General features: G+C 28.6%; 1 protein-coding gene across 2 annotated transcripts; it reads left to right on the forward strand.

Moving 5' to 3' along the window:
• Positions 1-4157: 4157 nt before the first annotated feature.
• LOC108693619 (aromatic-L-amino-acid decarboxylase-like) lies at positions 4158-13954 on the forward strand. Of its 2 annotated transcripts, XM_018202653.1 has the most exons (11): positions 4158-4277; positions 8120-8215; positions 8594-8714; positions 8908-9021; positions 9395-9514; positions 9639-9768; positions 12053-12201; positions 12521-12632; positions 12727-12935; positions 13101-13301; positions 13606-13954. In XM_018202653.1, the coding sequence occupies exons 2-11, from the start codon at positions 8136-8138 to the stop codon at positions 13810-13812; spliced, it is 1443 nt and encodes a 480-aa protein (XP_018058142.1). In that variant the 5' UTR covers positions 4158-4277; positions 8120-8135; the 3' UTR covers positions 13813-13954. The 2 variants fall into 2 exon arrangements, with proteins under 2 accessions (XP_018058142.1, XP_018058143.1); XM_018202654.1 differs by lacking the exon at positions 8908-9021.
• Positions 13955-14159: the final 205 nt, after the last annotated feature.

Raw genomic sequence — 14159 nt, forward strand, 5'->3', positions numbered from 1 at the left:
ATGTGTGTGTGTGTGTGTATTATTCAAAAAATTTTAATATTAGAATATTTGAATATTAATTCACCGTTAATTTTTTATGATTAATTTTCTGGACCATTCGAATCCTTATAAACTACGACATATCATATTTTATAATTTGTTTTCCATTCTCGAAATTAATAGCTCCTCTAAAATAATAAATCTTCAGATTCTTTAGACATTAATATTTGAATCAAGTAATTCGAATGTTTTTGAATAACAATAATTATTTCGAATGATTTTAGTAATATAACACATATAATAGATTATTAATTTTATATATGTATAATTTAAATCATAACTAATAATAAAATATATTTTAAATAGTGTATTTGCATTGTATTTGAAAGTTTGATACATGATTAATTATATAAGAATAAACAACGTAATCAAATCTAAATACGTTTTTATTATACGTTATTATATATAACAAAATGGTTTTTGTTATACATCTTTTCTAGTCTTTTTATGTACTTGACGTCGTGACTCTACTGCATCGATTTATAATGTGCTTTGTAATATTTGTTATGTAGTTCATTCTTTTGTATGTTTCAAAAAGTCCTATCTTTACGATAATAATTAATAGATTACTAAATTGTTTCACGTTTATCTAAACATAGTAAAATTTTTAATAAACTTTGTGGTAAAATATAAAGAAACATATGCAAAATAGCATTGATAACGCTTAAAAATTTTAGCAATAAACAGCGTATTTTCTTATTCATGCGTCTCTAGGTTAGTTTGATCCCCACACGCATTTTTATATTAATAATTTTTATATTAATAAAGATAAATAGATACTATATGAAAAGGTAAGCAAATTATAAAAAAAGAGTATATCTCTTTGCGTTTTTTCAAATAGGCAAAATGTTTTCTAAATAAAATTACCCTTTTTAAAATTTCTAATTTCTATTTATAGATTTTTTTTATTATTTTCATGTAATATCTAAGTAGCACAAGCGCTTGCAAGAAATGATTATATGCGCTTTTTTAGCGCATTGTTAACATTTTGTAAGCGCTGTGTGCTACTTGGATAACTTTTGAAGTATGTAAGTGGATTATTATATACTTTAGAAAGAAATTAGCGATTTCCTCTTTAAAATGAGGAATGAAGACGATTAGACAAAAATAAATCAATCGAGAGTCTGAAAAGAAAGGAGAAGAGTGTGGACAAGAGTATTCCATTAACGTGGGCAACACGGAGTTCTGAATCACATCAAAGTACTTTTCACGTAATTCAAAAGAAAAATTTCTTCTATAAATCATACTCGTAGCAAGTCGTTTTATATTTTATCTTCAAAAACATTAAAAATGGAAAAATGTTACATGCAGATCCATAAATAAGTAACAAAGTAGCCATATTACGATTCTGACAATAGCTGAAGATTCAATGTTAAAGCTCGTCGTTTCCACAGACATGGAATGGTTGAATAACTTCGGACAGAGGTGGTACTCAACTAGGTAAAGAGAATCAGGAAATTGCCGTCTCTTCAACCTGCCCTCTCTTTTGTCTGCTCCTTATGCGGTTGACAATTTCGCTACGTATACGCGGATAACAGTGATGACATTAGAAAAAATGATGACACTATCATTAACATTGGAAAATGAAAGCTATTATTTTCTATGAAAAAAATTCTAAATCTCTGAATAAAATTTAATATCTAATTCTTTCTAAAATAATTTGTTTTCTTTTGTATAAAAAATAAAATTTTTTTTCTAAATAAAGCAAAGATATTTAAGATTATTCATCATATTTGTACAATAAATTTAATAGCATAATGTATACTTTAAGATTCTAAAACAGAATTTTTTTCATACAAAATCATAATAAAATAAAATATAACGCAAAAAAGACAATTTTTCTAAAGAACCTAAAAATTTAATAAATAGATACAGATCTAAAAATCATTTTATTGACCAAAATAATTATGTAGGATGCTCAAATTAATTGCTAAAATATCAAAACTTTTTGCAATATTATTCATTTAATTCCTACATAATTATTTTAATAACTCAGCAAAATTATTTTCAAATTTTTATCTAATTAAAAATGTACAATATAATCGAAAATGAATACTTATTTCAGGACATTCTTTGCCTAAATTTTCCATTGAAAAAAAAATTCGTTTATTTCTTTTTATTTATGTGAGTACTATTTGGAAAAGTAGGATTATCCTACAGAAACATCAGCACGTAAAAACCAAGTTAAGTTTTTGAGAAATTGATTAAAGGAATTAACATCTTCCTTCGTGCTATCTGCTATGAATTATACTTTCCTTAATGCCAAGCAGCTCCTGACGTCAGAGATACAACTCCGCGGAGAAGTTAAATCTCTGACGCGTACGAGAGTGGCCCAATATGACTCGCGACACATTCTTGGAAAGTCCCAGCGATTACTCCGACTCAATCTGACGGGTAGTCATGACGACGGCACAGTGCATTGGAGAAAAGTACGTATATCTGTTTCCGTTCGACTTCTTTCATCGTGTAAGGAGTACGGTAATAAAATAGAAGGAGAAAAAAGAGTGAAGGAGGCGGTGGCATGCGACAGGGAAAAAGAGAGAAGTTCCTTACTGAAGTCATTCCAAGAGTCCTCGGAAAGTCGACTGTTCTCAATGCGTCCTTCTTTTCTGTTCTTTGGGTAGAGGGAAATAACTTTTCTCAAGCACACATTCCTACTTTTTTTGCGTTCTTATACAGAGCCGTTTCAAGACATTATTATTGGTCTATTCCTGCATATCAAGTGACAATATTTTCCGTTCAGGGGAATTTACCGTCCGATCCTATGATAAAATCTTAAATCATTGGGAAATTACACAAGTAGTAGTTCTCGTATATTATCTCAATTTGATGTTATCTCAATTTTAATTGCAATTCAATTGTATAAAAGGTTTCAATATTCATGTAAGTATATGTAAGTATATGTATCTACAAGACAATTAGGAAGAATGGGACAATTTAATCGTAAAAGGTTCGCTAATTATTTTTTTGTATTTTATTGACTTTTTAGACGTAAATTTGGAATTTTTAAAATTTTAATAGCATATTAAAAGAATAATTCATAAAAAATGTATTTTCTTCCATCAAAATAATGTTCATACAACAAGAAATAACGAAGTAAAAGAAACCGTGAATAGAATTTGAATATAGAATTTTTTTTATTTTCAATTTTTATAAGTAATCTTCGTCTACCACATTGTTGTGAAAGAACAGCTATTTTTGTTTCCAAGATTCCTTTCTAGATTACAATCAGGTTGCCTAAGATCTCGTGTCAGCAACGTCAATGAGCATTAAGCAATAGGAAGTGATGATTGAAAACTAGGATCATGCTTATCTGGAATGGGATTCAATTTACTATCTGAATGCTTCCTTGATTTTGCACTTGTAATGAAATTACAAATTATGCCGCTTTAACGGCGGCGCCCTAATTTTGCCTTCCAGCTGCTCCTACGCTTCTCAATTTCGCGATATCGTCTTCTTAACGTAATGATACCGTTGCCTTGAAAGATGTTAATGAAGAACTATAAAATATGTTTTAACATTAGTTCATTAAAGCTATATAAATAATAAATTAATACATCAAGTAAAATGACGATGATAAGTTTTAATTAAGTTTTGGAACACATTGTAGTAAAGTTAATTATAGATAAATTAGTTAACGCTAAGTAATTTTTAGTTTAATGATTTCATTAGTTTAACATATTTCTTTTGTAATTAAATAATACAATAACATATTCTTCGCGTGAAGTTAAATAAACTCTGAAATTATAAAACTGAAGGAGTAAAACAGATTTCTATTATATTTAGAAAAACTTATCTTTGTTTTATTATTATGGTCAACTTATTTACCTGAGCATCAAACAGATAAAATTATCGCACAAATAAAATTAAATTGCACTTCCTAGCCAGAATAAAAATTAACGCGTCGACCACCTACGCATCGTTAATCGAGTGACCAGCTGTTATCGATTGCGTATTCGTTATCGATCCTTGACCATTCGCGACGGGACGAGGCAAGCGAATCTCGACATGCGACATGATTGTGATTGGTCGAACAGTTCCTCTGGTGAACGACAAAGAGGTGGGGAGTTGCATAAAGTACGGTACAAACGCGGATGGAGCGGCAATTCGTCGTGGAACACCAGTCGTGCGCACTCCACTAGCTCGTGAAATCATTTCGGGCACGTGGATATCATCGCTGTCAAGAAGGATTGCTCAGTAAATCACTAGATTATCGAGGTTCGCGAGTTACTTCAAACGTAAGTCGAATATCAATTCAATTTTCAATCAATTCAATCTAGAAGTAAAATGCATTTCTGTTTTTCTGAAGTATTCTGTAGATGTGTGAATATAGATATTTATATCAGTGCTTATGAAATCAATGTTGTAGAATATAAAATTTTAATTGTTATAGGCATTGTATGTAGGTATTTGTAGTATATTTCAGACAATCTTTAGAAACTAATGAAAAGAAAATTTGATTAAATAAATCGTGTCGTCTGCTACATCATATTTTCAAAAGCAATTTTTATGATAGTGTACTTGAATGATGAACTGCAATAATTTATGATAACTCACGGACCATTTAATCATAACCTATAATATCTAAAAAAAACTATTGCTCGAAACAATAAATGATAAATGCTTTTATAACTTATTTTTTCAAGAACCTTCTGTGATATTTTAATTTACAAATTTTGTACATTACTATAAAAAATTATAATTTATTTGTAAAGTTCAAATTTAAAAAAAAACATCGTACTTGAATAAGCGTAAAAATATTCTACAATTATATGATAGAACGTAATGCATAATTGCATTAAAATGTGACAAAAATAATAAACGTTTTAAATGTTATAACAATTATTTATAAAAAATTTATAACAAAATTTCTCTATACAATTTATATTCAATGTAAGTACATTTTAGTGTGTTTTAAAAGGCTGAGTAATTTCGGAAATTGTTTAAGCTCTCGAAGGTCCTATAATTGATATTAGGAGTGAACTTTAATAATAGCACTTGTTAGTCTCCAAACGCGCACAAAGTGTCCAAAATAAATTATTAAACTTAATTTATTTTTATCATATAGCTTTCATATCATATAGCCCAAAATAGTCTGATCGAAAAGCTAGCTAAATACATTAGTGTTAAATTAATCTGTTACGTTCTTCAAAAACGATGATTAAAGAACAGATCGAATAGTATTTTGAGATTATCTAATATTTGTGAGAACTATTTTTGGTATATTGACGTGTTATAAATAGGAATTGCCATCTGAATAATTGTACGAATAAGAGTAACATTTACAGCAGGTGCTATATTTGACATCCACATAAATTTAACACGAGTATTTTGATGTTGTATTGGTTTCATATATGAATACAAATTTTTTAATTTTTTTTATGAGATTTTCATTTTCTTTAATATTAATATCTTATAAAATTCATCAATTGAAAAATCAATCAAAAGATCAACGATTGTTAAACTATATATATTAATAATAAAATAATTTACCAATTTTTTTTTATCAGAATTTATTATTAATAAATATTATAAATACAGTTTGATATATCATATTATCATATTATCAATTCTATTACGGTACAAAGTCGAATGTGAGTGATAAAAGTAAAAAAAGCGATAATATAGCAATCTTATTCAATAATCAATTAATAAATTAATTAAATAACACATTAAATATTTTATTTAAAAAATGAGTGTTACTTAAAAAATGGTCCAATTTGACATTTAGCTTACACTATTTCTGGAATTTAAAGAAACAAATTAGTCATGATCATGATAGATATTTCATAAAAAAAAAAACGTTTTTGTATTAAATCTTGAATTTCTAAATAAATTACGGTTTAAATATACGACGCGAGATATACAAGTTAATTAATATAAAAAAAATATTGTTTATAAATAAAATACGATACGATCGAGTTATAACGTATCGTGCATAGAATTATCTTGCAAGAATTATTCTATCTAGTAAAACGTTGCATCAGCTCAAATAAACAGATCATAATAGCTTTATGATAACCCGATCAGAAAACAGCTCGATGATTCGTAATTATCTTTAATTACGCGAAAAGCGCATTCAGTTTCTTTTCGAGAAATATTCGCTGATATCAGAGCAAGTGGGGATTCCCTGACCATTGGGGAAGTTTCCTTTATCGCGTGAGAAACGAGTCTCTATATTTCTTCATTCTTTTTATCCTGCTTTTTCTCACGTGCCTCCAAGACGTTTCAAAGTATTTAATTATTATTCTCTAGAATATTTAATTATTATTCTCTAAAGTATTTAATTATTATATTCTCTCAAGCATTCTCGTGACAAATACAATAATTTTATTCGTACTTTAATTTCATATATCTTACAGTTTTTAATAATGTTATTACGAACAAGCTGTTGATTATCAAGATCTTAATTACCAAATTTAATTTTATTAATTTGGAGTAAAAATTATTTTAATTTTATATGTAAATAGATTTTCTAATTATTCAATAGATTTCTGTAGTTCAAATATCTTCTTTACAGTAATGATATTCTTTAACAAGTATTTTAATGAAAGAATAATAATACACTGACTTCTATTTTTCATTTTATTACTAAAATACTTATTAGCAGGAATATAAAAGAAACGATTCAATATTTTGAAAAATAATATTATTCTGTGCGGTAAGTTTACATAGCTATTTTATTACATGCAAATCTGCAATAACATCGCTTAAGAATTGATTGTTAAAATTTAATTTCCATCTTTTGCGTTGCAATATTTCGCGAGTATAAAGTAACAATGAATAAAAAACCGTAACAGACAAAATCGCGCTTCGACGCAATAGACAGGCAGGTGTTTGTCACAACAGCGATTCGAATGAAACCAGCTCCATGAAAATGAGTCATGGTCATTACGGCGAGTTCACTCTTACTTCTCTATGCGAAGGCGATTTTACTGATCGTCACAACCGTTTTTGCAATCTCGCTGTCCTTCTCCTTCCACTCTAAATAGAGTTCCTTAAGATCTACGTCATTAGCTTTATATTACCAGTTATCGATACGCAAACTTATTAAACATTTCGCTTAAAAGATCAAACGTATTTATGTGTTATACCCATTTTTGCTATAATTTTTCTTGGAAAATAAATAAAACGCATGTATTTTGACATAATTAGTAATATGTATGTATATATTAACATATATACTATATTTTTTTTTTAAATTCTATGATAAATTTAAGTCAACTACTTTATTGAACATTAATGGTTATGACATTATGTATAAAGCAACGAAAAAAGAAGCTACAGGTCTAATTCTCTCCTAAAATAGTGAGTTAAATTGATCTCCCAGGATGATTCTTATAATATTATTCTTGTTAATTTCAATTTTATCTATTTGCCAAATTTATAAAGAGTAAAGTTTTTTAGTAACCAGTCGACCAGTGTAATTAAGATTATTAATAGAATTGCTAATCACAAAGTAACATACTCTATTTAACAAAAGAAACTGTGATAAAAAATATTGTCATCTTTATATTAATGACAACATTCATATTTTTTATCTTACATTCGACAGATATAAATTATTATAAATAAATTATTAAAATAATTTTGACCCGTTCCACTTATTAAGATTATATGCAACGCATGTGCTTATGCAACTTCTTGATAATATCATCCTAACAATTTTCGCGCTTTAACTCAACTGTTACTTTCTCTTTTAATCTCAAATTATTGTTTTTCTTAACATATCAACCTTGAAGCAAAACAATTGCTTCACGTGCTTTCTAAATTGTCACGGTCATCTTGATAGAACAAGATACCTATAATCATTTACATCTGTTCTTGTTACGTAATATGCGGAAATAATCGCTATAATTTTCTAGACTACGTTCTGATAAACGTTCAATCTTAAAAAGAAAAATAAAAAATAAAAATATTCATACATTGATTCGAAGCGCTCGTGCATTTGATATATCAAGGATAGAGAATCACACCTACTCCACTTGTTAATGCATAATAGTAAATAGATATTGTTACATCTCCATTATTAATCTCATCTTAATATTACAGATCTTAATATTACATCTTAATATTACAGTAGAAGAAGATAAATTATGGATCCCGATAGCTTCAAAGATTACGCCAAGGAGATGGCGGAATACATCACAAATTATTTGGAAAATATTAGAGACAGGTAAGTGATAACATGCTGTAATTAAGAAATTGCTTAATGATAAATCTGGATTAAATAATGACTTATATGTAAAAAAAAATGATTTTGCTGAAGTAAAAATATATATAGACCTGAAAATAATTTTATCAAATCATAAAAATAATTATGTAGCACGCTCAAATGATTGCTAGAATAATAAAACTTTTTGCAGCATTGCTCGATCAGCATACTTAAGATTTCTACGTAATTATTGACGGTCCAACAAAATTATTTTCAAATCTATTTAGCTAAATATTTAGATACCTATCTATTTCAGCAAAGTCATTCTTTCTATATATTATTTTGTATTTTTTATATAAATATGTATATCTTATATATGGAAATTTCATAAATTTCCAGAAAGGTATTGCCTACGGTGGAACCGGGATACATGAAACCCCTCTTGCCATCCGAAGCACCACAGACTCCTGAACAATGGCAGGATATAATGGCCGATATTGAAAGAGTAATAATGCCTGGAGTAAGTGATTTTTAAATGTCACTATCATAAATCATCGGTACATTAAGACACTTACCATAACGACTGACTCGTATTCATACCGCAAAACGAAATATAATAATACTAAAATTTTAAAAGTAGAGTATTTCATTATTGACCTTCAACATTTTGCACAAGTAGTAGTTTAGAATTAAATTAAGATAAAATTATTTAGGTTACTCATTGGCACAGTCCAAAATTCCACGCATACTTTCCTACTGCGCAATCGTATCCCTCGATTCTAGCCGATATGTTAAGCGGAGCTATTGCATGCATTGGATTCACGTGGGTAAGTATAAAAAACATGCAGTTGAAAAATACGATTGCTTTATTCATCTTGAATAATTGTTATAAGCTTCACGTGTTCGTGCTTTAACATTGTGTCACATTGAATGTTCGTTGCATACAATAAAATTCTTATTTATATCTCTTTTAAAAATAAATTTGTTTCTTGTAATAGATAGAAATAAGTGAAAGTAATATTAATTAATAAAAATAAAATTTCCTTTTGAAATACAATATGTTATTATTTTCGTTTTGAAAAAATGAAAAACAAAATAATGTAAAGAATAATGCAAAGAAACATATAAACGCAAAAATTAGACAATTGAAGATACATTATTCTCTCAGCCATTTTTTATTTAAAATATTCCGAATTTTAGATCGCGAGTCCGGCTTGTACAGAATTAGAAGTAATCGTATTGGATTGGCTAGGAAAAATGCTAAACTTGCCGAAAGAATTTCTTGCCTCTAGCGGTGGGAAAGGCGGTGGTGTCATTCAGGTAAATGACATTTTAGAAATAGCATTACATTTATAAAAGATATCTCGATATCTAAAGGATAGTCATTCTTGACTGACATTCCTGAAGACAAGGAAGCTGTCTACAATGTAATTCTCATCTATAGGGCACTGCTAGCGAAGCCACTTTGGTAGCGTTACTAGGAGCGAAGGCCAAGAAAATACAGCAAGTTAAAGAGCAACATCCTGATTGGACGGAAAACGAGATCATCAGCAAATTAGTCGCATACTGTTCTTGTGAGTATATTGCAATATTGCTACAGAAATTGTCACTGATACAAATTTATAAACGCTCAAAACAAAGATACAATTTATTCGAATTTCCAGTCAAAAACAAATTTATACAGAGTAGCATAAATTGTTCATCGATCAATTCTAACTTTATCGAGCAAATAAGCAGCACAATAAGCGTCAAGTGTGACGTATAGTTCAATGACTTTAAATAAACACTTGAACTATGACATATATCTTGATGAGTACTAAATACATGAACCATAATAGTCGTTGAGCTTTATATATAGAAAAAAATATAAAAAGATAGTATTTTGTAAATTAAAAAAAAGTCATTATAATGATTAATGTATAATACGTATTTATTCTCTAATAAAGTATTGAATTTTATATTAAACGTTGCTGTTTAAACATATTGTAGTAATTAAAATTTTTTTCAAATATTATTCCATCTCATATAATACTTTTCGTTTGTCATAATAATACGTATGTTAAAAAACTAATAATAAATATTTCATACATAAATAATATACTTATTATAGATTAGTTTAAACAATTATCGTAAAAATATTTTTAAGATTTAAATATTAGTTTAGTTAATTTTAAGATAAAAATATTATTTTTTTATTTTAATTGTGTCTCCATTTCTATGCTAACTTTTTTCAATCGCAAAAGTGCTAGAATTATGACAGTATCACTGATCGGAGAGGGCAATTTTTTATTCCTATTTATTGCATTACCTCGGGGCGCATAGATATAATGCTGAAAAGTGTCTGGTCGCTTTCAGTGACCAGGCAATCACTGCAAAGGCATGTGAATAGAGGGGTTGAGAGGAATGAAGTGATAGGGTGAGTATGGGGTTCACGGCACTTCATCAAGCAGCACTTTGTCGCCATGGCAACTCGTAATAACCGCTCCAGTTATATTTCAGATCAAACTTTCTCTGCTATTCTCAACGCCCATAATAATTTCGTACTTTATTCAAAATGAAAAAAAAAAAGAAAAATTTTCTAGAATTCTCCGATACGACGAATAATGCGGCCAATTTCTTTCCGATTAAAAATATCGAGCGGAATAATATCATCAATGAGCACCGCTATTGTTCTATAAAAGAATAGAGAACTTTTTTACTCTTTTTTTGGACAATTACCGCGACTGAAGATGAGGTCGATAATTTTGTCGATATTCATAAAAGAGATTACGAATATTGATGAAAAACGATATGTTAAACAAAATTAAAATATTTATCAAAATTAGAATATATCCATTTACGTAGCATATATCTTATAGTTTTGCAAGTTATTATAATTTTAAATAAATATTCAATATCAAGGCATTATATAAGTTATAGATAATATAGAAGAATATATGTTATAATCTATAAATAATTTTATTTCGAAAAATATTATCTTGACCGGGGATTAAAGGGATTTCTTACATTCCATACGAGTATCCTAAGCCTTTAGATCACCGAGGCCTTAGTAATATTCTTCGCAATAACTAGCATATATAGCAACAACGTTTTATTTCAGGCGACATAAATAAACAAATATTAAACTAAAAATCTTATAGGACCGTACATGCATGTAAATACACAAAAGCCATTTTTTTTCTATCGGTTGTGTGTTCACCTGTATGATCCTAAGCGAGTCTTAGTTTAATATTTTTTGTTTATGTTGCTTGAAATAAGATGTTATTTCTACATATGCCAGTTATTGCGAAGAATATTACTAAAACCTCAGTGGTTTAAAAGCTTAGGACACTCGCACGGAATGCAAGAAATTCCCGGCCGAGATAATATTTTCCGCAATAAATTTTTTCATAGATTTTTTATTCAGCATTATTAAGAGCAATGAACATCATTTTAAGATGAACATCAAATTGTTAAATTACTAGCTTGTGATATTACTGCAGTTCAGTGAAGTTTCAAGACCAAAAAATCATTTCGACGCGCAATTTAAAAAAGTAGATGTAAGATTTAAATTCACATACCTAGAATTATACAATTACTTAAGAGCCAACTAGATTGTTAAAAGGCATTTATCTCCTACTGGTTGTATACTCATATGTATAAACACTATGATTTTTAATTCAAATAATTATAGTTTTACAAGTATAAGTTATTATAATTTTAAATAAATCTTTAATATCGAGGAATTTATATAAATTACAATAATATAAACAATAATATAGAAGAATATGTTACGTCAAAACAATATTGTAGATTTTTTAAAAATCAAATAATTATAATAAATAAATCGCAAAATATGAAATATTGTATTTTTTTCAGGTCAAGCACATAGTTCGGTTGAACGCGCTGGACTGCTCGGTGGAATAAAATTCAGACAATTGGAAGTCGATGAAAAATATAAGCTGCGCGGCGACACATTTGCCGAAGCAATCAGGAAGGATAGAGAGCAGGGATTCATACCATTTTATGTAAGTTCAATTTATTCGCTGTTCCTCGATTGAATATTCCATTACTTCATCTTTTATTTCTTTAAAGAAAGAGATGAAATCGCAGATGAAATTCAGTGTATAATATAAATATATGAGATAATATAATATGAAGAGATAATATAATATGTATATTTGTTATATATATGTCACAAAAAAATATTATCAATGTATTTAATAATTTTAAATAATTCTAAATAACGTAAAGTGTAACATAACAAAAAAAATTAATATTGACTAAAATAAATAAATAAATTATTAAGAAATTAGTACTTAAAGATTCTAAATTGATCTTTGATAGGCTGTCGCTACTTTGGGTACCACTGTTAATTGCGCCTTTGATCGTCTCGATGAAATGGGTATTGTAGCAAATCGTGAAGACATTTGGTTGCATGTAGACGCCGCTTATGCAGGTATAAATTATTCTCTCATGTTACAAAAATAATGATAGATTCTTCAAACAAGTAATTCATAAAACAGAGTTAAAACAAATCCATTTGTTTACAGGATCTTCTTTTATTTGCCCGGAATTTAGATATTTAATGAAAGGTATCGAATTGGCAGATTCATTCAATTTCAATCCGCATAAATGGATGTTAGTTAATTTCGATTGCTCTGCCATGTGGCTTAAGGATCCGACATACGTCATAAACGCTTTCAATGTTGATCCTTTGTACCTGAAGCACGATATGCAAGGTTCGGCACCGGATTATAGGGTAATTGTATAATATTAAAAGTCTATTGGGTCTTTTAAAAGTCTATTAAGTTAATAAAAATCTATTAAGTTAATAATCGAATTTACATTATGTAATTAATAAAATCAATTAAAAAAATAATTAATAAACGATGACGTTAATCAATATGAGCGTACTTTGTTACAGCATTGGCAGATTCCACTTGGTCGCAGATTCCGATCTCTAAAACTGTGGTTCGTATTGAGACTCTATGGAGTCGAGAACCTTCAAAAGTTTATCAGGTCGCACGTCGCTCAAGCACACGAATTCGAAGCATTAGTTCTCTCCGACTCTCGCTTCGAAATCGTGGGCGAAGTTCTGATGGGATTGGTTTGTTTCCGATTGAAAGTAAGTCGATTATTTTTAAAAATATATGTACAAAAGATTTAGAATCTCTAAGTATTTTTTTACTTATATTTAAAAATAATAATAAATATTTATTTTCACTAATGTAGATTAACTTTAATCTTGGTTTAAATTACTCATTGCCTTCTTTTATCTTTTTTTAATTCTTAGAACTAAAAAAAGAAAATTAAAATTAAAATTAATCTGTTAGTAGAAGTGAGCATAATCGATTAATGATTGAAAAATATCATCTGCATCAAACAAAAAAAAATGGAAATAGAAAAACTAATTCTATAACGATTTACAGGGATCCAACGAACTCAATGAAACCCTATTAAAGAGAATCAATGGTGCAGGAAATATCCATCTTGTCCCATCGAAAATAAAGGACACGTATTTTCTGCGACTCGCCGTCTGTTCTCGATTTAGCGAGAGCAAAGATATACAGTATTCTTGGAAAGAAATCAAGCTGAGAACTAATGAAATCCTCGAAGAACAATCGCTTTCAAAGTGATGGCGCGCTCAGATAGCTCGCGGTTGCAGATCGCTGGCGCCTGCCACATGCAATCAATCCTAGTTACAAGTATTTCCTAAACCCAGCGGCTTTTAAGGACCAAATAGGTAATAAATCAGCGAATAATTGAGCGGCAGTTATACAATGCATAAATTAATCTATATTAGTGAAAATGAATATTTATTATTATTTTTAAATTATAATTTTTGCAAAAGTTTTTATATATGAGTATTTACATAATATTTTAAGAATGCAGGATTTAGTTGCTGGCTAATGTATTCTAATTTAGTAGCCATTGTGGCCTTTCTTAATTAATTAATCAGATATTCATTAAAAATTGACAAATT

Source organism: Atta colombica, unplaced genomic scaffold (assembly GCF_001594045.1).
Source record: "Atta colombica isolate Treedump-2 unplaced genomic scaffold, Acol1.0 scaffold96, whole genome shotgun sequence".
Lineage (NCBI taxonomy): Eukaryota > Metazoa > Arthropoda > Insecta > Hymenoptera > Formicidae > Atta > Atta colombica.

Excerpts from the sequence above, each read along its gene's own strand:
- LOC108693619 (XM_018202653.1), top strand. The coding sequence starts at position 8,136 with ATGGATCCCGATAGCTTCAAAGATTACGCCAAGGAGATGGCGGAATAC. Across the intron at positions 9,515-9,638 it reads AAGGCGGTGGTGTCATTCAG|GGCACTGCTAGCGAAGCCAC; the intron begins GTAAATGACATT and ends TCTCATCTATAG. Across the intron at positions 12,633-12,726 it reads TGTAGACGCCGCTTATGCAG|GATCTTCTTTTATTTGCCCG; the intron begins GTATAAATTATT and ends ATTTGTTTACAG.